The following is a 27,259-nucleotide window of genomic DNA, read 5'->3' as shown; positions in this document are numbered from 1 at the left end:
TTGTTATATGCCATGTGAGCCATCTATGTAAGCCACGCTGCTAACTAGCATTCATACAAATAAAGACAAACAAATCCTTTTAACCACAACGCCTACCGTCTGCGTTCCTTCTGTCGCGGGATAGAATTAGTCATTAAGGAAATTATCGCCTCTTAATAAGGCTTTAGACAATATCGTCAAAGAGAGCACTGATGTAATCGGCATTGCGCCGGGGGAAGGCACTTTTCTCTCGAGTTTCACCGCCGGGGCCTGCGCCCGCGCATTCACAGTGCAAGCCACGACGTCGTTCCGTGCGCTTCATACTATCGAGACTACGAACAGTCTTCGCTATTTACTTTCCGTACCAAGTATTCGAAAGTAAACAGAACGAATCGGTGTTACACAGTGTTACAGTGAGATTGTGATTGTGTTTTATTGTTTTGTCTCGGACACCAGTGGTTTTTTTGAAAAAAGTATTGTTTTGTAACCGCATATAGCTGTTGAAGTAACAGTAAGGTTTGTTTTGATTAAATAGTAATTTGTTGATCTGTTAGTCAATGAAATCACCAGAGAATATTAATAAGACTTACCATTCTTATCATCATCATCATTATTGTCTCGCTGCTGGGCACAAGCCTCCTCGTACGAGATAGCGTTTTTTGAGCAAAATCCAAAGTAATTGTTTAGAAAAAACTCGTAATTGCCATAGATTATGCCCCTCTTCTTACCGTGGCGACTAAAGGAAAATAACGGAGAACGGGCAGTCCTCTGTGCCACTACTACCATCTACTGCGATCACCAACGCGCGGGTCCAGCATGGTGATTATGGGCAAATCCTCCAATTGGAGGCCTTTAGTCCAGCAGTGTACTTTAATAGGCTGTTGATGATGATAATGGCAAAAGGTACGTCAATATATTCCTTACTCCTTAAAATTTCGTCGCACCTAATTATTTTCCCACTGCTGCAGAAAGGCTCAATCTCTCATGAGAGTCAGGAATATAGAGTTCAGACCCACCAAGCTGCCACTGGACCTACACGTATCGAACTCTGAGTAAAAGTGATTATTATCAGGAGTTATCTTATTAATACCGACAGTTATTAGGCTGACTTTAAGTTTAGTTTCTTAAATCATTTTGACTGTTCAATTTTTATTGGTATTTTTATTTATAATATCTCTCTGTTTTTCCATAAACACACAAGACTCAATGAACATAATACCAAGTTTAACTACAGTAACATAACATATATAAGGCAGGTGCAATAGGCGGCCTTATCGCTAACAAGCGTTCTTTACCAGGCAAATGTAAAAATGTCGTGTCATTAATAACTTACACTAATTCAGATACATTCTCGACTAGTGTCTTCTCACGTACCCTCAAGGGCGCAGGGAAACTTGCTCAAGTACCTACAATGTTTCGTTCTGATCGCGTGCCGTGAATACGACACTGTTATTGGATTGCCTAATGATGTGATTATTCTTTCTTCGTTTTCTCTTTCTTCTGGATTTGACTATGAAGCTATTTAGCATCTATCTCTACGATCTCCATGTGGGGGAAGGAGATCTCGTGGTGAAGACCTCGGCTGTCTTCTGGTGTAGGTACATAATAGCTAATATTATAAAGGCGAAAGTGTGTTTGTGTGTGTGTTTGTCTGGTTGTCCTTCCTTTCCTTGTAACTAAGCAACTAATCAATATGATTTTTGGCATAGTTGAAAGGACGGAGAGTAACATAGCTATTTATTATCCCAGGAAAACATGCGGTTGCTACAGGATTTATAAGTACCCATAAAAAACGCTAAATGGGCAACAGCTAGTTTTTTATATTAATTAACAGATGGGTCAGCTGTCTGAAAATACCATGATAGCTTTGAGATAAATTGATGTTCTAGGAATCTTAAAGTTCGCGTCCACGGCTACGGATCATAACATTCTTGGTTTGCTGTTTGCTAATTATTTATTGAGTTTCTCTGCCAGAAATTTTCAGGGCCTTGATACCTTTGCGGAATGGTAATAATCGTCGAAGCCTGTCAACACGTTAATAATATAATCTTTAAATCCCTATATCTTATGCAAGCGGGACATAAATATTATCAAGATGATGCTTGATTTCGTAGTAGAGTAGTCGAGCGTGTCATATACTGACCGTTACTTACCACTGGCGAACACCATATCTACACAAAGCAATGAATGTAGACTGCAACTATCAAATCGAGTTTCATATGCTTTATAACCATTCAGAAAGTTATACAGCATAGGGCAGCTGATCTCCTCGGCACGTTGTCATCCTTCTTAAAAGAAGAGTGAAGAGTTACGAGCGTTTTTGCTAGATTGGAACTGCATGGCTAGGTCCATTAATTATTTTGGTTTCTTGCTCTACGTGGTACTTCATATTTATACTTACGTACTCTCTTCTTAGTACTTCGGGGTCTATTAAAGATATACTTAGAGAGGAGTACCGTAATTCGTTCTTCGCATCTATAATGTTATTTAAAATTGTATTGTGTCGTATAAATTGTATGTGCTCATATTACCTACATATAATTGAACTGCGAACATAAAAGTAAAACTGCTTCCGTGTCGGTTAAAATCATGGTTAAACTTGATATTAAGACAGATGACAGAAATCGACGCGTTGAAATAAAATGTTTGGCCTTGATTGTCTGCCTAGTCCCTGTGTGATAAAAACACTGCTTTAAAACCAGCCCCGAAAAGATAAATTTGCATTAATACACAAATAAAACATGTTTAAGATATCTACATTACGATAATATACTAAACTAAAGTATACTGTAATATATCAAGTGGTTGTAAGTATACGTACCGCTCCTAGAAACACTTGTTTGCCAAATATTTTTATGTGTCGTGGAGTCATGGATTTTTCGAGAGGTCGAAGAGAGCAAAATTTATCGTAGACCGAATACTGCATTTCGGACTGAATTCTTCATATTCTTATTGACGTTCTAATAGTCTTTTAATGTTAGTTCACAGCTGCATATTGAAATTATTTCGATAAGTGTTTCGGGAACACCAAAGACTTATTCCATAAACCGCCTTATTACTTGAATAGGTACGTGACACCCTTGCCATGAAGCGATCAAATTAAATCTGCATTGGTGCTTAGTTGCTCTCTGTGATGCAGATTAACTTGAGTAGGTAGGTACGTCACCTTTGTAATCAAATTAAATCTGCATTGGTTCTTTGTTGTGCAGTATAACATGAGTAGGTACGTGGCAGGTCGTCCAAGCCAAGGAGCGATAAAATCAAAATAAATCTGCATTGTCCTTGCAAGAGTATGCACATGATATGTGTAGATAGAGATAAGTGACGAATTATCGACAGGCCGGTAACAACCGCCACCGAATCCCAACGTGATCACCACGACCTCTTTCACAAGTGTCACGACGAGGTAGACGAACATACCTATACAGTTAATTGAACCTCTATAATGCGCTCGGATATCTACGTGTGTAGTAATCATAGTTAGTTTAGCTAAAATCAATGGGTCAATAATGACAATGCCCTTTTCATTGAAGTAGTAAAAAATAATACTTAGTTCGCATGCACAACGTAGAACAATCGAGTGGCTATAGTGTCGAAACGTGTGCGTGATATATTTGTTAAGAACGTTGCGTTAACGAAAGTGCAATGTGCACCGCCCACCGTAACGGTTGAGGGCTAATTATTCGTGAGTATTAAATAATAATAAACTATAATACCAACGAAACTGTATCATACTTTTGTTTAGACTATTTAGTTTGATAACGTTTTATATAACTAACAGTACATCTACCCGTAACTTCACCAGGGTATACGGTATTCCAACTTTCCTAATTCTCTAATGTTAATTAAATATAAAAGTTGTATATTTTGTTTGAAATTATAACTAGATTTTTCAGGATAGGTTATATAAACTAAAATAAAATTAGTTCAGCAAACATTTTCAACATCACAAACCTTATTAATAACAATCAAATTGAATAAAAGATAAACAGATCAAAACATAACGCGTTGATGTCTTTTGTATCGAAGATTCATTCGCGATATAAATTAATGAATAATTATTTATTTATTTAACTCTTTATCTGTACACCACTATGAAGTTAGGAAAAAAAACAATAGAAATACAAAGACAGAAGTAGAATACAAAAGGCGGCCTTATCGCTTAGTAGAGATCTCTGCCAGGCAACCTTTGGATTAGGACAAGATGAGCGAGAACGGACAGGTGGTGTAAAATTATCATTTTAATTATCATTTATCTCTAACTTTTTTTTTAACTGTCTATAATTATCTACCTCTTTGGCTTTAAAACCCGAGAAGATTTAATGTTAGGGATTAAGTAAAATAATTTAAAATTGATAATGATGTTTATGCATATATTTACTAATGTGTGGGACGTATTAGTAATTGTACCGGTATAGTGTATACATTTTTAGATTATTTTGCAGCCTTTTGCTTATCATTATGTCTGTTCACCAAAAACTCGCTAGTCACTCATCATAATATCCTTTGTACTTTGCTTGCCTGGCAGAAATAGCTTTTAGCGATAAGGTTGCTAATTGTACAACTGAAATTAAATTTGACGTTTGGTGTTCAATAAGGTATACTTTTCTTGCTTGTCTTTTCTTTATTTTATAGATGCTCTATTTTCAAGTCACATTTTGAATTGTATCACTGTTCAGAATATATGCGGTTATTATTATAGAGAAGCAACAGCATATTTGGCCTTGGTCCCAAACTTTCAAATGGCGTAAAGCAGTCAAGGGGCAATCGGAGGTCGTTGTGAGATGCGCCGACATCTAACTGAGTGAAAGTCTCACGCCCATGCATCACTGATGTCGTTGTTCTGTATTAAAATATCACACCTATTAAGTACGTAACAAATGTGTGGTTTTGCATAAAAATCAGCGTGTTATTAGGTCATCCGCATCTTACGACTTTATCACTAGCCTCCATTTGATTAAAACACAATGCTATCGGACTACGAACCAACTTTCCAATTTAAAGCAAACAATGAATGGTAGAAAGTTTTTAAATAAATACAGATAAAATAACTTTGAAAGACGACAAAACAGACGAGCATGTAAAGAACTTCAAATAAGCGAGATCTCGCATCGATAACATTAGTACAAAATAGTCTTGATGTTGGTACAATTCTCACACCAATTAAAAAGAGTGAAGAAAGTTAGTACATGTACCACAATTTACATAGCATGCAGTCACGACGATCGTGGTATGCGGCTATTAAACAATAAAGCCCACTCTCACATTGAATTAATCGCTTATTTAACTTTAATCCCATACTTATGTTTAATAATACATACGGTTAAAACTGGGTTTTAATGCCATAAAAATCGATTTAATTTGTGCTTAATTGTATATTAAGTTAAAGTGATTGTTATTTGTGTAATTCTAATATTTATATTTGGTGTACACCTGACCTAGGTTGTCTCGTAGATAGCTTTTTAGCGATAACGCTTTATTCATTGTACCTTTCTGTTCCCTATATTCCGGTTTGGTTTTTTTTGTAAGTTTGTATTATAATTTTTGCGCTTGAACATAAGTGCTGAAAAGGACAAAAGGCGCAAATGTGTGAAAACCTAGATAGTAGCATTCATCATTTTTGTGCCTTTTGGGCAAAAGACTTTGGGGCAATTGGGCGAATAGGCTCGGACTCTTTTTAGAGATATATCAAAAAGGGGTTATTGAGTTTACCTTGGCCAAACAATTAGTTCGGTCGTTCAACGGTGCAATGAAAGTTTGGGATGGTATCGTAAATGTTTAATTTAGTTTTATATCGGTAAGTTATTTCTGCTTATAAATGTTTTATTTGCTCTTTATAATAATGTACAAACTTATAGGTTTCAAATTAAATTAAATAAATAAGACAGTATAAAAAGGCTCAAATGATGTGACATTTACGTGTAGCTCAAATAATGCGATGTATGTCCAGTCTACGTGCCAGTGGAGACGAAACCTTTGAGCTCAGAGGTGGAACGCAGAAATCTGGCCTTAAGCGAGGTGGCCGATTGGGGTGACACTTAAGTGGTACAGTTTAATGCTTCCAAAACCCAAGCGTGTTTGTTTTCCGCCAAACGGAGTCCGTTCCCCCTAAATCCGACTTTCCGAAATGTATCCGTGCCGACCATGAAAAGTATTGAGCTCTTAGGTATCAGCATTTCTTCCAATCTTAACTTCGGAAATTGGCTTCTAACCCTGTACCTCAAGTTCGGTCGTGCATGAAGTATTGCAGCCATTTACGGCATGGCTCTGCCAAGTACCAGCTCGAAGCTTTGGATTCGGTGAATCGTTGTGCTAGGATACTCATTGGCAACGACCTTGTAGTCAGTAGAATTCAAAGTCTTGAACGTCTTCTCCGATACCTATATATATGCATCTTCTAGACAAGCGCTCCCCATCTTAGGCGGAATCATCACTTACCATCAGATGTGATTGCAGTCAAGCACTTTTCTATATATTTAAAAAACGTGATTCATAGAACCGAATAATAGGAATATTTTTGGCTAATATCTAAGCGATTATCTCGATACGACGAGTAGTTTAGGAAGCAAAGTTTATGTAATGATGTTATTGTTTCCGTTGTAGGTAGATTTATTGTGTTACGAAATTGTATGTTTATTCTGTATGGTAATGATGATCACACATTGACGCAATAGCTGCAAGAGTATTTCGCATACAGTTTCAACGCGATTCACCCAAACCATACGATAGATAGTAATACGTGTTTCTTTGGTGCGTCCGCCCTCTTGGGTTCCTTGCTCCTCGTGCGGCAATGTGTAACTACCTCTATAAATACCTTTCAATATGTTTTTTTCTTATAATTTGTATTATTGCACAACCTATACAATATAAGTAGGTACAAAGGGTACAATTCATAGCATTGGCATGTATACTGTATATGATACCTGACTCTGAGCATATAAACTGCGGGAGCGACTTTTTTTATAGGTACTATTTAGTCAAAGTCAAAGTCGAAGTCAAATATTTCATAACATGATGAAAGAGAGAGATTCGTTTGTTAAGACAACATACTATGTTTTACAACTATAATAGTTAGATAAGTTAGAATACATTTTATAGGCCATAAGATTATATAAGGCGTTTTAACTTTAAACTTATAAATCAGTCTTTCACCGAAGCCAACAAACCATGTCAAGTCCGCTTACATAATTGACATTATTAAAGCAGGCTTGGCTTTTTAGGTATGTAGAGTTTAGACTAATATCTAGAATACTTACAATTTTATAAATACACTACCTGTTGCCACGTCTTCGTCCGCGTTTGTTTTTGTTTTTAAAGCATCCCGTAGGTATAGTTTATTTAAGCTTTATTTTTATAGTAATAGGACCAATCAGATTGTCCATCTGATGGCAAATGAAGAATCGGGTGACGTTTTTGAAAAAAACTTATGTAGCAGCTCTAAAAACAAATGTGTTGTTTAGGTGCAGTCCTTAATTTTTTTAAACTTGCGATTACTTCTAAATAAAATGGCCGATTAGAATAAATTAAAAAGTATTTTACTACTATATAAATATCCTTGCTGATAGAATTATTTATTTAAATAAGATTAGGAGAGAATAATTGGTATGTAGCAACGTTGTAATAAAATTTTAGAACACAGAAGCTGCAACTGTTACTTAACTATGATAGTTTAATATTTTATCTTGCGGACTTTTTTGAGTACTTTAATCATGTGGTACATAATTTTTGTGTATCACCAATAGTTTTCTCAGCGCGCATTTTGCTATTTTAGGTTACATTGTTGCAATTTTCTTGAGATTGCAATCATTTAGCTATCTAGCTTTTGGGGAAGAATGAATGAATGAAAGAATATACGTTTATTGCACACCACAAAAAGAAAGAAATTGTTAAAATAAACCTAAATCAATTCGGTACAAACATACAAACATATATTATATATATATATATAATATAGATATATATATATATATATATATATATATATATATATATATATATATAATATATAGATAATTTTTTCATTAGTTTCATATTATACATATCTATATATTATTTATATTTCTTTTTTTGGGTAATAAATAGTCTTTGGCAAATTACCACTATATCGACAAATACCCATATAATAATAATAATATTTAGTAAAAGCCACTAACAACGTGAAGGTAATAGGTAACTTATAGGTAATAGGCAGTTTAAAGTCGGGGGACTTTAACATGACTAAGTCAGCTTTGCCTTACTTAGAATTACATACGTGTAAAAGGAGAGCTTCACTCTGACATATCGATAAGCTTATTAGACACATTGTATAGACTAATAGAATAAAAACAATTAACGAAAGTTAAAACGAGTAGTTCACGTTTTGCGGTTAAACAACCTGTCTAAAATCATATAGGTTCCTACCATTGACTCTACTCTCCAACTATTCCTAATAGTTAGCGAAGCATGAAATGAAACCAATTTAAACTCACTACGGGTCACTAACTTTGACCGATATGTTTGTTGAAACATGTAGCATTAGGTACCTCGGTAGTTACTTTGGTACTAACATGGAACAATAATAGGTTTTAGAAATTACTTATCTACTCTATCTAATAGAAATACTTTTATACCCTGCTTATATGACTCAAATCTGCTCTGTTACCTAGGGACCTACGTATCATCGTCAACTGCTGGACTTCAACTACTGGTTAAAGGCCTTTTGTAGTAAATTCCAATTGTAGCACTTATTGTTGTCATTGTGACGGCGACTCTTTGAAACTTGTTTCAAGTCGAGTACCTAGTGGAGCGTCGTAGCAAAAACTATGTATCCTGATGTGGTTTGTTACTGTATTTTACGTCCATCGGTCCATCCAAGTTCCAGCTATGTACTTATTCGCTGACTGCTACTTTAGCTTCGCAACTCACTTAGCTATTTTGATATTTCTGTTTTTTTTACAGAAAACCTCATTTCTGATTTGATCACGTAAAGAAGTTCTGAGCATAGCTATCTCTATCACCCACCTGTAAATTCTTGACAAGTTTTCTTATCAGGCCCCACTGTGAGATACCTATAAGTGATCACTGAATTTCGCTTTGATATTCTGAAAATAAGAAATATTCAGCAGCTTATCTCTTTCTCAACAAAATTGAACGATCGTTCTGGTCGTTTCATAAATGACTTTGTTGTTTCATATTCTCATAAATAATCGATGAGTACACTGTAATTTATAAGGAAAAATTAAATAGAAACAAATTAAAAAGCCAACTAAATTCAGGGCCGGTATAAAAAGCGAATGTTGGTAGTCGTCAAGTCCATAATCCGGCGCTAGTTGTAGTGCTACAAGGATGTTGTAGCAATATCCTGGTAGAATACTACAACTGATATTAAAAAAAAAAAAACGGTTGTTAAAAACACGTTTAATTGAAGTCCGACCGAAAAGACGATTTTCAATTTAGTACAAGTAATGGACACTTTAATATAAAGACTTCCATCAATTAATATATAGATGCAATTTTTGCTATTAATTAAAAACCATTTAGTGTATAAATAAATGATTTCTTTTTTAGTCCTGGGAAATAAGCTTATGTGATGTGAACGTTCTGCGAAATAAGTTTATGTGAATTTAAATCATCAAAAGCCTATAACAGTCCACTGCTGGACTAAAGGCCTCTCCCAACCCCCCCTGGATTTGCCCATAATCACCACGCTGGGCAGGCGGATTGGTGATCGCAGTTGATGGTAGTACGTAGTAGCACATAGGACGCTGTTGCCCGCTCTCTGTTATATTCCCTAAGTCGCCTCGTACGACACCCGAGGGAAGAAGAGGGGTGGTGAAAACTGTATTCTGATCTGCCGTCACCACACGGCAATCGCGGTGAATTTAAATGAAAGCATATAAATCAACATCTCAATCATCAACACAATCTTCCATATCAGACCAGATGTATTAGTGATAAGAGACGACAACATTGGAACAGTTTAATAGTTTTCTCATTGCATATATACCTCAAGATAGGTAGTTAAATGAGTGACGGCTATAAGATAAATATGTAAAGGTAGGTACAGAAAAAACGCCTTAAAGAAGTTTTATAAGGAACCAATCATTGCCTTTTATGGTCACAATTACTCTTTTTGTGTCTGTACTTCTTTGTAGTTTATACGGAAAAAACAAATTGTATGGAGCTCTAAAAGTGTAAAATACCACCAATAACAAGCCTATACCGTACCGTACGTATTACCGTATACATAGCAACTAAATGTCATCATAATCTTTTATCTACTTATGGTATCCGAAGGCCCAATTCGCGACGCGACCTAAAAAGTTCTGCCTTAGATTTAATCCACTGCTAACCTAAGTTTACCGATACTATTTTATACTCTAAATTATAATTTGATACTATTTAATACTCTAAATTGTAATTTGTTCTAAGTTTAATAGCGGAGAGCTAGAAAGTAACCTGCAAATAATTTAATTTAACTTATTACTTACTTGTTCGCTCCAGCCCAATGATGTTAAAAAGGTGGGGAGAAGAAGCCGGATGAGGCACAGAATTTTATATTCGTTGTAAATTGTTGTTTTGTTGCGCACTCTCGGAAATGCTTATATTGGTAGACATAGACAGACTGTCGGTTGATCAATTTATAGTATTATTTCTTATTTATATATATATATTCTTAATTTGCACACCACAAGTTAAAAAAAAAACAGAAGAGTAAAAAAAACCAGACCGAAGCAGTATACAAAAGGTGGCCTTATCGCTTAGTAGCGATCTCTATTAATTAAGTAAGTAGTTTTACCCGCATCAACTATGTAGGGTTATGTTATATAAATCAACCTTCCTCAATTGAGGAAAGCTTTAAACGCAAAAAATATAATTACGTTCAAACAAACAATCTCATTTATAGATTTATAATACTAAGATAGATATTAAAGATAGCAATGTGATTTTTGCAACACGTTCAGTAATCGACTGAGTCAGGTATTCTACCTAAATGATAACCCAGTGTACCTACGTTCTTCTTCTTCTTTCTAATATCCCCGGAATAAAAGTTGTCTAGACTCTCAAGCGCTCTTTACTGATAAGATCGCCATGTTTTACATACCTACGTCTCGTTAAGTTATATTAATATGTTTTCTTACAACTTCCAATATGCAATTAAGTGTCTAAATATAAACATGTCTTAAGTTTACTTGTAGTAAACTCATTGTACACCACGCTACTATCGCGTCAGCCCTCCACTATCGGCAACACGATGACAACTGTATTCAGCGCTACCTTCACCACGATATATGAATAAATAATACTATAACTCTTATTTCTTCTCATCTAATACTTACATTAATTTAAGTTTTTATTATTTTTAAACACGCACTATACACTAAAAAATCACATAAAATGGTTTATGAGGCAAAAAAAATGGATGCATCTAGATATGGCTGTGGTTTATTTCATGTAGTGTATACGGTTAGTATCCTAGTTAAATAGGCGTCTGCAATATAAAAGTTTGCCACATAGGCCCCTACCTAAACGACCGGAACCCTCTCAAAATTCGATCATCAAATATCCACGTGTATTTAAACGTGCCTAGTTTAAATACATGTATATGACTTATAAGCTAGTTTAACGACGAAACGTTATAGTCTAAGGATTATAACGTTTCATATACTTTCCGCAAAACGATTTCAATCGAGTATGCCGGCCATCGTGAGCTCTAAAGCGATTGAAAAAGATTTGACCTCAGCAAATAACCCTGACATAATTTCTGAACATAAATTAAAGGCTACAGCGCAAGTGATCTTTTTTTGCTAAATTTATAGGTTTCGGTTATTCGGGTATCTAAACACAAAAACAGACAAAATTATCCTAAGTTGTGTGTGTGTGTCTTCACATCTAACAATAAACAACGTACGTTCTAAAGTTTTGGTTCCATGAAGGAAGTTTTAGAAGAAAGCTAGAATAAAAAAAAAATCTGAATCTGCCTTGATCTTCAATAACTCCATAAAAGGATTTCAGAATAAACTTCTCTATTTAAGTTTAATCACACAGTACGCTATTTATTAATTAACATAAGACTCCTTTAGCGTTTGCTTTAATGCCAAAATAGGAAGACTAATAGTCTTCCTAATAATAGGAAGACTATTAGTCTTCCTATTTCGACGACTAATTTAAAGACCCGTTCAGATTTAAGGTAGGTACGTTTAATGTTTATGTGAGAATCAAATCACGTCGGAAAGTGCCAAAAACTCTTGCTTCGATTTTAAGTGACCTCAATCCGTGACTCGCCTTTCGCTTGATTTAAATTCCAATATTCAAAGTAAAGCAAGATATGTTATTCATCAAGAGTTTAAAGAAATGAAATTTTCATCATTCAAATAAAAAGTGATATTAACTTAAGTATCGAGATTTTAATTCCAATATTCAAAGTAAAACAAGATAGCAAGTGATTGTACAAAAGTTTTAAGAAATGAAATTGTCACCATCACAATAAAAAGAGATATTGACTAAAAAGTATCAAAGCAAGGTCAAGGGTAACCGAAATTTCCACAAGCATTAATACTGATAAGTATTATTTTTTAGTATTTTATTTATTGTGGGCATCGGTAACGCTCAAAGTGTATTAAAACAGTCACCTTTAGAGTATGTCTTTAAAAGAATCCGGAGATTTCATGAACAAGTTCTTACAGTGAATTCCTTATAAGTGCACTAATAAGGAAATACACTGACAGTATATTTCCATTCCTGAATTGAGCGTAGGTAAATTATTATAATATAGTAATCTGACGAAAACCTCTACAAATAGTAAGGTAGTAGGGATAGTGCCTGTAGTCTTAAAAAACCTATGAAAAGATCTATTGGTAGGTTACCTACTTATATATATACATAGGTCTTTTTCAAGACTATGTCAACACTTTCTGTAACACCAACAATGCCAGCATAAAAATCTTATCCGGAACACAATGTTGCAACCGTAAAAACTGTAACAATAGCGGCAAAAGTCGGTCGCGGCAATATTACTGTCACTTGGGAATGTTGATCAATGAATATTAGGTACCTAGATATAGGTAAATGAGTATTGTTTAGATTCCGTTACAATCACTTTTGTTTTATCGGTAAATGAATCTCATTAGTATCATTGCTTTTTATTAAACATCGCCAGCTTAAATGTAGGGCATGTTTTCATAGTATTTCCTATGATATCCTATGTACTCGTACATATTTATACCTAATTTCATAGTCGCTTTACGGTAAAGTACTAGGACAGTAATGAGCCAAAATAGTAAGATAATAGCGAAAGTTCACAAAATAATACTTTGTAGCTCACTCTAGCTGATGTAGCTTATAACTGCCAGCTGTCCAATTCATTAAATTTAGCAACAGTTAAAAAGTGGTGGCCACCTATTAAGACCATACAAAACATGCGATGAGTTAACATCTCATCAATATCATATCAACCCATTACCGGCCCACTACAGTGCACGGGTCTCTCCCATAATAAGGGTTAAGGCCGTAGTACACCACGCTTCGCCAGTGCGGATTTGTGGACTCCACACTCTTTTGAAAACATTATGGAGAACTCTCAAGCAGACAGTTTTCCTCACGATGTTTTCCTTCACCATTGAAGCAAGATATATTTTGATTGCTTAAAACGCACATACATAACTCAGAAAGGTTAGAGGTACGTGTTGCGATTTCAACTCGGCCCCCCGAAAGTGAAGTCGAAGTCCTTCCCACTGGGCTATCACCGCACATATGGCCATGACATCTGACGCTATCAAATTATGGTTTTGTATGAAGATTACGACTTTTTGGAAAAGTTATTGAATCCGGCAGCTAGACTTTCTCATACACAAGAATCCATCACTGATTCCTTACAGATTACTTAACTACGATTACCATTCTGAAACTTACGTAGAACTCCAAATGCACATTAAAAAACTCGCTGAAAGTATTCTTCAGAAATAAAAATTCAGAACTTTTAACTAGCGTTACGGACAGTTAGGTACAAAATGCAATTTAGCACCGTTTCAAGAAATGTTTACACCAATTACCTTGAGCCTTTGATACAATATGTGTGTATAATGTTGTTGCAGAAGTTCGTGAATGCCGCGACGTATGGATGGCGACGCACGCCTGGCGGTTGCTCGCCCTCCTATTGGCGGGTACCACTCTTGTTCTAGCAAAATGTATGTTAACTTTTACATCTAATATAAAATATAATGTAGCTCCATGAGAGAAACGCATATATCTACACTATCTTCCCGTAGTAAGCTTTTATCAGCGGCTACGATCGCGTGGTAGTTTAAAAACTTTGAAAAGGTTGCATTCAAAATGTAGTAAAATGAATGTTAAAATGTAAAATGTAAATAGTTGATGTTGGAAAAGAGTTTCTAGCCGGCTTCTTCTCGGTAGTACTTTCCTTCCCAACCGGTGGTGGAGTAACTACAAACAGACAGACTTGAGTTTCAAAAGTACTCATATTCAAAATTCATTTATTTCAAGTGGGCCTCCACTTAAAATAAATGAATTTTGAATTTTTTAAATTTTGAAACTCCTTACAAAAGACCAATCGGTTAAAGTAATGATGATGATTTAAAGATATTTAATTTAAATTTTAATAACATTTTAAATCCCATCAGCCCCATTCGGTAACTTTAGTTTCATAATATTTCCTACGCATAATTTGACGGTAGCGCCAGTAGAATATTAGAATAGGTCCTAAATTTTTTATGTAAAATTTTATGAAGAAGAGGTCCACAGTTTTGAAGTAATTAAACAGTTAAAAATAACGACTGCCACACACTATATCGAATTTTATTGCAAAAAAAAACTATCTTATTGGGTAGGTATAAATAAGATCGTAACGATTAGTAACATTTTCGTCGGATAAAAACTTATTTATTTTTACTTTCAAATACGTAGATAAGGGACACATTGCCAAGACGGAATGAGAGCTGAGATAAAAACGTTAATTTCTATTGAAGTGACACTGTGAATCGCGAACAGTTGTTAGGTTTCCCACCATACAAGACGTTGGGAATGGCCTCCTTTCGTTCAATAGGTCGGTGAGATACTGCCCTACACACATCAAGGCCAGGCAAAAAGTGGTGACAGTCGCACACCCGGAGACGAATAATTCAGGTTAGGTACTTGGTGCTTTGTGTCCTCTACGCCTAATGAATTTTAAACTGTACAACATAGGAAGCTCTTTGTCTCTGATGGGCCTGTTTATACGCCCTACTCTTAGTACGCTGTAGTATAGAGTGTATATATTTATTTGAACTCTAAATTTTTCCGAACTTTATTTATAAACTATTACGCATTGTATGTCTAGAGATAAAAATCATCGAACAAATTAGTAAGCCTTACTTTAAGTTAAACCAACTTTTGCTTGAAGCGCAACGTAGAATGATTTTTAAGGAATCAGATTACTAAACTAAGTACTTACTATATTTTTATGTAAATCTCTGGATTATAAGGAAACGTCGAATTATTAGAAAACCTAGTACGTTTTCAAAGGACCGCATAGTTGGAATCCCAAACAATTAATCGCAATCCGTAATCATCCGAGCTATAGAGGCATGAAATCGATAATAATTGCCCAATAAAACTGAAGTTCCAGAATAAGCAAGCAAATTAGGTAAACAATGGGTTTGGATTTCAATTAGGTAAACAAAATTCAGGTTAGTTACCAAAATCTTATTTTGCTAACTAATTCAGATTAGTAACCAAAATCTTATTTTGAAATCAAAACCTGAATGAGAAGTCTTTCGGTTCTATTGCAATCCTACTAGGGAAATCAATCTGGATGAGTGTTCCGTAAGACATTTTTTTATAAACAACTAAACAATTGACGCACCAAGCTGATGGCCTACCTGATGGTAAGTGGAAAACCATCGCCTATAACATAGCAATACTTCAAGTGGCATGCAAGGAGCACGTCCTGCAACAAGCCGCCCTGTGTCCATCAATTTGGGGCGTAGGTGTTGAGATTAGTGTGCCTATAATTACACCGGCAACCACGCTTTTCAGACCACAGTACAGTACTGGAGTAATGGAGCTCATGGACAGTAATGGAGCTTATAATCAGAGCTTCTTCATTAGATGCCCATCGTAGAATATTGGTATTTTAGATGCTGAACTAGAGTCATGGAGAGGCGGTGGCAGGCCGGTGACAGCGGCACAGGAGGAAGAAGACGAGCGTCACGACGCTGAAATGCTCGCCGCTGTCAAATCCTCCTTGCAGCAATGGGAGATCAAGAGATCGCGCACAAGGTTAGCACGTTCAGTTCCGTAATATTCAGGTAGGTCGAAAAGGTATGGCTTGAAATGTAATGTGTTTTGCGCTGACGTGCAAAGTGCCGCTATGTACCACGTACTATTATGATTAATTTCATTGGTTTGTTTATTATATTCTGGCCGAAAGCTAGCAAGAAATTTTCACCAGTAGAAATAAGCGGATTGCTCAGCTAAAAATTATTAATCGCCATGATAAATAAGTAATCATTGTGTTGTTGTTTATTCACAGCAAATCATGTTAACATCTCATTTAAATGTTAGACTTCTTTATTTCCCTAGTACTATGTTTTAAGCAACAAAACAAATCGTATTATGACCACTTTCACCGCTGATTTAAAATACAATGCGCACTTTCTAAGTTCTTTACAAATTTATTGCTTTGCAATGAAGCGCTTTTAAACGTTGACATTACTGTAAACTAGAACGTAATGAGTACTTAAGTTACAAATACTCACAAATACATACCCACAGATTCAAATATTGTTATGCTCCCCAAAAACTTAAGAATTATAGTAGGTATTTGGTATTTTTTTTTATTCCTTTACAAGTAAGCCTTTCCTTTACTGCAATCTCACCTGGTGGTTGGATGCAGTCTAAGATGGTAGCGGGCTAACCAGTTAGGGAGTATGATAGACTTAGCCCTAATGGGTTTCTACGCGACATCGCACCGGAACACTAAATCACGTGGCACGTCTTTGCCAGTAGCGTGGTGACTAGCCACGGCCAATGCCTCCCACCTCATTTGACACATACATTGTCGTTTACAATTTGTTGTACTAAGAATTAATATCAACAATCGAAAATTAGTATTAATTCCCACTTTTTTGTTTACATGGATTCTTTTGTTAAAAGGACCAAGCGATCACAAGGAAGTATATGCTATGGCGATTTTGGCTGCTTTGACGACACGGGTCCGTTTGCATACTTGGAGACATTGCCGAGTCCACCGCAGGAGGTCGGAACAAATTTTCTCCTATACTCCACAACCAGCAGGTACTAAAATGTCTTGTTACATTCATCATCATCATCATATAAGCCCATTACCGGCCCACTACAGGGCACGGGTCTCCTCCCACAATGAGAAACCCTTCTCATAATTAATCCTTCCCTAATCATAATTAAGGCCGTAGACCACCACGCACCAGAGAACATTGTGAAGAGCTCTCAGGCATACAGGTTTCCTTCCGATATTTTTCTTCACCGTTGCAGCAAGTGATATGTTTATTGCTTAAAACTCACCTAACATCGCTGCGTGCGTGCTGTAATTCGAACCCGGCCTCCCCGAAAGTGAAGTTGAAGAGAATAAACACGCAGTAAATACTAACAAATTGACGCAACCAACGGTTAGAGATAAGTCCTTACTCATTCTTTAGTTTCTCGGTAGGTGTGGAATAAATTGAATAATAGAGGCCCAGGGTCACCCAGGACAAAATCGTTTAACAACCTCTCAATTTGTGTTATTGCCATTTATAAATTAACGTCCTGAATTACTGCTCTGATGAGACTTATAACTCATAGATGATGAAGTCATAAGTATAAGCAAGAAATATGAGGTTTAAGTTGTTATTTCTAACCTGGAAACCCTTTTACAATTGTGGATATCGGGATTATTAGAGGATGTTTTGAAAAGGTTTATTTTACGGATGTGGTAGGTACTTCTCCTGAACTCTTTTTTTTCTGACACGTTTAGAAAGAATCTAAACGTATCTACGGCCCGCTGTTGACTTTGTGCCTGTCTTGTCGGGCTAATAGGGTAACCACCGTGTTTCGGAGCCTAAATTAATCTCTGGCGACATGCACTGCTATCACAAGCAAGCAACTATCAACAAGTGGAAATGATAATACGCAGGCGATGCTTGTCGTAGATGCTATGGCCGTTGTGTCAGGAAAGGCCTAGAGACAACGGATAAGCAAGCGTAGTGTGGTACGCCCTCCATCACGGACGGATGGAACGACGACATAGAGTAACGAGGAGTGGTGGGATAAGGAAGCCTGAGGACCGGATGTAGTGGCGCTTGTTGGGAAGGGCCTATATTCAGCAGTGGACGTCCGCAGACTGAAATGATGATGATGAACATGCACTGGTGCTCTTATGAACACCTTAGTGGTAAGGATTAATAGTGCTGACGCTAATTAGAGGGGACCAGCCGCTGGTTGCAGTGTCAGCGAGTAATATATCTGCAGCATGGCATTGGGCAGCGCGGGCGTTCGATACAGAACGTCCCACCCGTGTCATCGTCCACGGCTTCGGATCCAACTGTGACAACGTCTGGGTGTATGAAATGCGGTCCGCTTTGATGGCAGTGGTGAGTTATCCATACCAATATTATAAAGGCGATAAGGTGTGTCTAATTAGTTATTACCTATGTTCGGCTCAACCGGATTGGAACTGTTGGGTCTATGAACTACAAGCATCTCCCCTTTGAGAAATGGGGACACCAGCGAAAAATATACCTTTAAGTCAATGTAAATTTGTTTACCTAAAAACTACACTGAACGAGGTGCGCTGGGACTGGAACTGTGCAATCATTAAAGGAATAAATATAAGCCTAATAAATTTCATTACTATTTATTTTTATAGGAAGAATGCAATGTTATTTGCGTGGACTGGGAAGGCGGTGCATCAATGCCAAATTATCTCCGCGCTGCAGCCAACACAAGACTCGTTGGCAAACAACTAGCTTTGCTGTTGGACGGTAAGCTTATTTCGCAGCGCTTATTCGTATTTTGATTGCCTTAATCACTCTTAAAGCTCTAGAGCTGTACTTGTCGTACCGTTGTGTCATTCACATTTCTATTTTCTGTTCCTGATAATATACACCAAATATTTCATTTTATTCCACCTGATTATTGAATACCTACTGCGTGAGGGTATAGACTCGAAGAGTGCGCATAAAACAGTATTATACCCTTAGCACAAGTTTAGTACGCGCGTGCTATAAAAATATAAAGAATGGAAGGCCAAGGTATTCAGATATTCACTTCAATACCCACAATGTTTAGGATGGCACTTAAAACTTTCATTAATTAACAGTATTATTGAAGCTAAATACCTAGTTTCTTAGCAGTAATTATTTATTCTCATGACTATTATTCTTCCTTCCTATTAAAATATTCATTTTATAAAAGACATCATTAAAGCCCACCAACCTGCTTTAGAGCAGTGCTGTTGGTCTGTACTCTATAAACCTGACTTCCCAAGGAGTGTAATAAAACAACTGGACTGACTCTAATACTGTATATTAGGCTTCTCTATAATTCATATTACTTGTTACCTTCAAATGACTCTACTACCAGTTCGGAATGCTGTCTTCGGCAGAGAAGACCACTGGCAAGAAACTCTACCGTTGCTCTTTTATTCAATCAATTAAAACAACTTATAAACACAATTACAACATTGTCATATGTAATAACGCTAGGCCCTTTGATACAAAACATTTTTTAAGACACACTCTAAAAAAAATTGGTTATCCCTAACAAGATAGTAATTGTTGTGATCAAGCATCTTAATTCCATACGAGCCTAACAAGAACATAGACACATCAAATAAGATGATAATGATTGTTTATCATAATTCAATGGACTGGGCAACTGTATTGCTCCTATTATTGTTACTTAACTAAGGCAATTAAGACCTAATTCATAGTTATTTTAATTAGTATATTCTTAACTGATTCAATTTACGTACTTGTTTAAGCTAAATAATTAAAAATGATCTAATCATACAAAGAAGTAAATAATAATAGAAACAACGTATTTATTTGTTAGAATCAATGAACATAACTACATTGTTAGCTCAATCTATAATGAACTTGCTGCTATAACTAATCAGCTTTTGTTGTTATGTTTATTATCATAATTGTTATAATCTATATAACGTCAACTAAGAGAAAATCTCTCTTAGTTGGCTTTCTTTTTTTAGAGTGCAGGTCAAACATAACTACTATTATCACTTATAACATTAGGACTTTTGGAACAAGTTGTTTGTATAGAGCAACCTCTGCTACATAAACTGTCTGTATAAAATAATGCTAGGGCTCCATATGTGACACCTAAATAACCCAAAGGATGAGATATACTGATGCAACATCACGTACAACCGTAGTACCAACAACTTTTAACAACTCCCATCACCAGTACATACAACTCTTGTTTCGCCACAACAATATTTCGTTAAGTATATCGTTTTCATTATAAATCATCTATTCCCAATTTGTAACGTTCTTTTCACAATACTTTACTTAATCTCCTTTTCTCAATTAATTCATTTTAAATCCGTGCTAACTTTTCTTTCCCGCCAATCTATCTTTTCAAACTCGCGTCTCCCGCCCTAGATCCTATACTTTTATTTGACAGTCTACTAAAGTCCATTATTCTATTTTCAATACATTATCAATGAGTATACAAACTAAGATTTGTTGATATTTTTAATATAATCATCGGGTTTATCATAGATAAAATGCTGTAATTCCCTATTTCCTAAAACGCGCAAACATAGTCGCTATCGAAAATCGCAAGACTGCAACGTCAAAGGAAAATGGAACGTATTCTCGTTTTTTTCAAGCTTAAATTTGTTCAGAAGTTTATGCCTTAGGTGGAACGTTTGTAAAAATGAAAATTTATAGCACCGAATTTTGCTACTCTATAACTTACCATTAGGTCCATTTTGCTATGACTTTATTTAGTCTCTACCTTTGCGAGCTACAAATCTAATATTAAGGGTACGGCGTTCGTAAGGGTTGAAGCTATAATATATATATTTGGATTTCTTGTACTTCCAGGATACACATTATGAGCTTTAGGAAACAGATGAGGATGCTTTTTAACGAAGACACAAGTATTAAAAATATAAAGGCACGGGAGCGTTAACAAATTAAGCTTCCTGAACAGCGGTTTACAAGTATCAAGCGGTGCTGCGCCGCACATTGCTTGGACACATTTCTTTTTTTCGCATAAATGCTCTGTTTATGTTAGTGCCATTTCCCCACATCAATAAACCATATCGCAAGATGGAGGCAACATAGGCTTGATAGAATTCCAGAATGATTTTAGTATCTACTATATTTTTAAGTCTTCTAATAACAAAACAAAATTTATTAATTTTTTCAGTAACTTTGGTAATTTGTTCTTTCCATGATCAATTTTTATCGACGTACACACCTAGAAATTTTATACAATTTATACATTCTATTTTTATACCATTAAAGTGTATATTTGAGGGTTTAGTAGTGCGGCATTAATTACTGCCGCACTGCTAATATAATTTAGTGGTTAAGAATGATGATGATGAAATCTGTAGACCCTCGTGCGAAAGCCTGTGTTTAAAGTTCTGGGATAGGAAATAGGTAGGTACTTAGGTACCTACCTGTGATGGTACTGGTTTTTTTGACGACAATACATCAAACTAACAAATCATACCAGTGTTCAAATACAAATCACAGGTATGAAAATGCTATCACTTGCTGTAGCTAGTTGACCATACATTTGTGCTCCGCATCCCTCGATCTTCTCAGTCTTAGCCCAACCTAACCGATGATGATAAATTTATTGCCTCATAGCCGTTTCCATTATTTACAGGATTAGCTCAACACATTAATTTGCGATTTGAAGACGTTCACCTCATCGGATTTAGTCTGGGAGCTCATGTGGCCGGATTTGCGGGATCTGAATTGAAGAATATCAGTCGTATAACAGGTATATTTTTATGCTAATGACTGGCCCTTGCAAAGTACCAGTAATCAGCAGTTTCAGTGTTTTTGTTTGCGCTTCACACTTTTCAGTATAGTTTGTAAAAAAAGCTATTGTAACTGCTAAATTGCAGCTATACAGTAGTCATATTGTCTGAAAAATTCACGTACGAACAGACAAACAGAATGAAACTTCACATCCTCACTGCGTCATCACTAAGGTCTAACATGTAGGTAGTTGTTACTAATCGGACTTTGGTTAAACTTTTGTTTCGTTATTTTAGCTTATGTAAAAATCGATAGGAATATGCAAATGCAAAAAAAAATATGTTAAAAGTTTAAATAATTTTTATTTGTTATTTCAATATTATTGAGAAGCTGCGACGGATGTATCTACTAACCTAAAGTGTTATTACGTCAACAGACTTTCTCATGATTAACTTAACTTTTAAAGGTTTAGATCCAGCGGGCCCGCTTTTCGAGTTTCAAGACCCAAGAGCACGGTTGGACAGGTCAGACGCCAAGTTCGTGGATGTCATTCACTCTAATGGAGAGACCTTGATATTAGGCGGGCTGGGCGCTGCACAACCGCTTGGTCACGTCGACTTTTACCCAAACGGCGGGCGCGTACAACATGGCTGCTCTAATTTGTTAGTAATTATTGTAAATTACATCCTCCTCAATTATTTTCGTCAATTAGGTACTGAAAATGACCGGGTTCGAGGGTCCAATAATTAAATAAGTACGACATACCTACATATGTAATTGTTTTAATTACGAGTGAGCAAAGGTAGAGTAATTTAATACTTATCTAATAAATAACAGTAACAACATACAATAGCCTCCGGTTGTTTTTTTCAAACATGTAAAATACTATTTACGCTGACTGTTATAAATACTAAGCTTTGGCTTGGACAACCATTTTTCTGAATTGGAACTCTAGTCAGCTTCTCGATCAAATTTGCAATCCGATGTGATAAGTCAGTACAAACGAGAAAGTTTGTTAAAGGCTAAAGATATTATTCCACTTAAAGATCTATTTAAGTGGCGTTGAAGAACCGCAAGGCACCGCCAGTACGATTCAAACGTAAATGCGCCCCTGAAGTTTGCGCACGACGTTGCGCACCACACACACTTTGGGTGTCGGGTGTAGCGGCGAGGGTAACAGCGCACGTCTGCTCAGTTCACGCAGACGCATTTAAGTTTGAATCGTACTGTACCTAACATAAAATTTCGTTTGCAGGTTCGTAGGTGCAGTATCGGACTTGGTCCTGCCGTGGGCTGGTGCTTCACCCGAAGGTCGCTCATTGTGCAACCACCGGCGTGCGTACAAATTCTTCACAGACTCCGTGTCGCCTAAATGTCATTTCCCTGCATTCCCTTGCTCAAATTATGACACCTTCGTGGAGGTAACTATGCTTTTTTTGCAAAAACAGTCATTAGGTAGGTACATAAAAGTAACTTAATACTTATAAATTATTTATAAAAATAAGCGTTTTATTCGCAAGATATGCCGTGTGGTGATGGCACATCAGAATACATTTGCCGCCACCCGTCCTGATCCCGCGGGTATTGTACGAAGCGACGGAGGTTATGTGACATAGAACGAGCAGCATCGTCATCTGTGCTACTAGTTAGTAGGTACTACCATCAGTAATCATCAACTAAGCTGCGAAGCGTGGTGATTGTGGGAAAACCCTCCCGTTTGGAGAGGCCTTTAGTGCAGCAGAGGACTGTTATAGCTATCGTCGTTATTGATGATCCTATAAGAGAGCTAATTAGTACCTAGCAGTGGATTAGTAATACGAATGGATCATTATGACTGCCGATTGGCGCAGTGGGCAGCTACCTGCTTTCCAAGTCAAAGGCTTTGGATTCTGTAAATTATAAGTATTTATGTATTATTCATAAAAACATTCCCCAGTCGCCTAAGTACCTATATAACGTAAGCTACGCTTACTTTCGGGCCGGATGGCGATGAGTCTAATAGAAATATTAATAGAAATAGGTCATTTCCATTAGAATTAAAGAAAAACTTCTTTCTACCTACTCATACCACATATTATTAGGTAATTTTCGAAAGAAAAATAGTCCAAGTTATCCCCGTCAAAACCGGTCAAAAAGCCTAAACATAAAAAAATACAAGGATTGAATGTAAAAGCTGTTATTTTAGCCTTACAAACAGACACTTCAATTTTATTTATTTGTACCTATAGATTTCATTGATTCTTAAACATTGCAGGGCAAATGTTTCCCGTGCGATGGTGATCGTCGCTGCGGCAACATGGGCTATTACGCTGATCGCTCGCTCGGTCGCGGCCAGCTGTATCTCCTTACCAGAGAGGAGGAACCTTTCTGCGGTAGGTACTAAATTTTATTAGTAAGCGCGATAATGAAGCCATACCTACTCAAAAACTACTACGATTGGTAACATAGATACCTTCAGGTGTGATTGTTAAACGCTTGTTTGTGTAGTTAAAAGTAATAACTATTCATTTTGACCACTCAATTCCATCTACTTTCCAGTATATGTAACATAATATGCATAATGTACCTGAGTAACAGTTGTCTGTATTATTGTTTTCAGCCCACCAGTACCATGTAGCGTTGTGGGGCGGGCACGAGGCCGGCGAGAAGCCAAACTATGGCCGCGTTACACTAACACTACACGGCGACTCCGGATTGAACGAATCTTTCCCTATGACTAAGTAAATACTTTATAGGTCTTTTAATACCATCAAGAATACCTAGAGAGTAGTGATTCTTTCACTATCCGTCGAATAGCGTAGAATTGTGATAATTGACAGTGAAATCGTTTTACATTCAACATAATAATTATTTTTTTTGCAAACTCTGTAAACTAAGAAATAAACAATCTACTTTGGCACCATATTCGATAGATATTAATTAGGTATAATTCTATTCACCATGCCCGTATCCAGGATGAAAGCTTTATCTAAGATATATTTCTCCAAAATCACAAAATCGGTTCCCAAGAAAAAGGCTATATCTTTCAAACCCGCGAGTGTATTTGATGGATGCTTTTCCAGAACAAAATTTATCTTACATCCATTTTCGGAATGCAAGCTTTACTTATATAGGGCTAATTACATAAAGATCGGCGCAGTGATTAAGCGGTACAAAAATAACAAAATATGTCAGTTGTATATTTCAAAAGTATTGTTTTCCATGTCGAATAATAATTTTTTTTTTGTGTGTGAAAGCAAAATCACATTAAGATTTTTTTTCTAACAGACGTGAAGAAAGTCCAAGAAGCGTCCGCTTTGGTCGCGTTCTGGTGCCACACCCTGCGCTAGGGGTGCCGCTGCGAGCGTCGCTGCATTACGCAGCCTACAACGGATGGCTCAGCGCTGGATTGCGCGCTATACGCTTTGACAAACTCCTCATTACCGACAGCTTCGGGAAGACGTAAGTCCACCGTTTTAAGTTAAATTATCCGCCAGAGCTCTAAATCTCTATGCCATTGACATTGTAACAGCAAGCCATAGTAATTAAATTTAATTCAGAAGTTGTGGTTTTGTGTTATATGATAAGAGTATCTGGGAAACAGGGTCCTACAATGTGCATAGCATGTTTTTTTAAACCAAACATTTTGTGTGAACTATAATACAATTGATACTTAGAAGTGTACCCGTCTAGAAAATACTAGTCAATGATAGTAAAGAGTAGAATGATTTAGTCTATTTTACTGTGTAAATTTTTTTCAGGTCATCATTTTGCAAAGCGTTGCGGCTAATGTCAGATGAAACAGTCCAAATGCCGTTATACCCAGGAGATTGCCAAATACAGCAGGTTTGTATTTTCTTTTATTTATAACGTTTTTGCTTTATTTTGTTTACAAATAAACATTTTATCAAAAACAAACTTAATATCCTCAGATCGAAGAACCGACCAACACCACAACTGACGAATCTTCTGTCGCCGTTAACGTAAATGCATCAAACACTGCTACAGATGACCCTCATGATAACGAATTGCCTGAGGATCTTCCACATAGGCAATTTCTACTTGCTGACGATTGGGAAAATACCGCAGATACGGGACGCGCTTTCGGCATGACAAATACTAAGACAGCGCCCAGTGGGATTGTAGAAATTGCCGAACCAGTGCTACGACCTCGACCTCGCAAGACACCAAGACAAAGGTCCGACACTCCTGACAATATCCACGAAATTTCAGAACCACTTCTAAGAGCCACGCAACCCCCACGCACCACAACACAACCGCCATCTCGCAAACCCAAAAACTATGACATATCAACACCACCTAGCAAAGAAGCATGGGATGAACGGGCAGAAAAAGAGCAAACAAGTTTTGCCGTACAATTCCTACCAGCCCGCTTAGCATCTTTCATTACCAGAGCGGAACGTTACGCTCGAGATACTCTATTACCGTTGGTTTCAGCGTACGCCCCGCGTCTGCCTATATTCGGATCTCGAGAAGTTCCAAAAACCACCGCAAGATATATACCCACAGAAGAGATTAACGTGACGAGTTCTGTGCCAATACCGACGCCAACGCTGGAAATGAAAATTGAGTCGCTTCGAATATTTGGACCACCTGGTGAAAAACGTGAATTCGAGACTCCCGAGGAACCTGACATACCAGTTGTTATATCAACAACAACCTCTTCTACAACGCCTGTTACAACGACCACGGAAATGGACAGGTTATTAGTAGCCCCAAAGGAGATGTTACAAGTGGTCGAGGGACCCGTTGCGTCGACAAGCACAGCGCTTCCACCAGTCGCTTTACGTAGTGAAGGCGAAAAAATACTAATTGTCTATCCGATCAACGCAAGGGACGAGAGAAAGATCAAGTCTCACTCGTTCCCCGAAGAGATGCAGTTTGAAGCACTTTACAGACATACCGCTGAGCCAACAGCTGTTAGAGTTGATCTGCCAACGTTCACTCCGCCTACTTCCACAGATAAACCACCGCAATCCGCTATTTCAACCACCAGCATCACACCATCTGACTCTAGATATTATCCCGTACCATATTCAAAGAAACCAGATGACAAACAAGAAGCTAAACTGAGCCGATGAATAAACATAGCGCAGTGTGGTTTTACCGCATATATACATCATACACGTTCCTGTGTAACTGGTTGTTCTTCAAAATTGTATTAAATCTTGTAGTTTTTTTTCTAAAACTTTATACTATCCTGCATTCATTTTTATAGTGTTCGGAGAAAAGAGAATAATTTATGTTAAACCAGTTTATTGCTGTGTTTTAATAAAGTTTTTTTCATAAATTATAGTTTTGTACATATCTTAGGTCTTAGGCATAGA

At 36.7% G+C, this 27,259-nt stretch overlaps 1 protein-coding gene across 1 annotated transcript; it reads left to right on the top strand.

The window, feature by feature from the left end:
• The first annotated feature begins 295 nt into the window (after positions 1–295).
• Positions 296–27,198, top strand: LOC120626077. Its single transcript, XM_039893364.1, has 14 exons — positions 296–495; positions 14,052–14,144; positions 16,092–16,233; positions 17,110–17,250; positions 18,395–18,563; positions 18,839–18,953; positions 21,835–21,951; positions 22,399–22,594; positions 23,188–23,353; positions 24,187–24,304; positions 24,532–24,652; positions 25,200–25,373; positions 25,673–25,757; positions 25,844–27,198. The coding sequence occupies exons 2-14, from the start codon at positions 14,078–14,080 to the stop codon at positions 27,011–27,013; spliced, it is 2,781 nt and encodes a 926-aa protein (XP_039749298.1). The 5' UTR covers positions 296–495; positions 14,052–14,077; the 3' UTR covers positions 27,014–27,198.
• Positions 27,199–27,259: the final 61 nt, after the last annotated feature.

The sequence above is a fragment of the Pararge aegeria genome, chromosome 8 (genome assembly GCF_905163445.1).
Source record: "Pararge aegeria chromosome 8, ilParAegt1.1, whole genome shotgun sequence".
Taxonomy (NCBI): Eukaryota; Metazoa; Arthropoda; class Insecta; order Lepidoptera; family Nymphalidae; genus Pararge; species Pararge aegeria.
This window is presented reverse-complemented; position numbering and strand designations above follow the sequence as displayed.

Excerpts from the sequence above, each read along its gene's own strand:
- LOC120626077 (XM_039893364.1), top strand. The coding sequence starts at position 14,078 with ATGGCGACGCACGCCTGGCGGTTGCTCGCCCTCCTATTGGCGGGTACC. Across the intron at positions 22,595-23,187 it reads CAACATGGCTGCTCTAATTT|GTTCGTAGGTGCAGTATCGG; the intron begins GTTAGTAATTAT and ends TTTCGTTTGCAG. Across the intron at positions 23,354-24,186 it reads ATTATGACACCTTCGTGGAG|GGCAAATGTTTCCCGTGCGA; the intron begins GTAACTATGCTT and ends TAAACATTGCAG.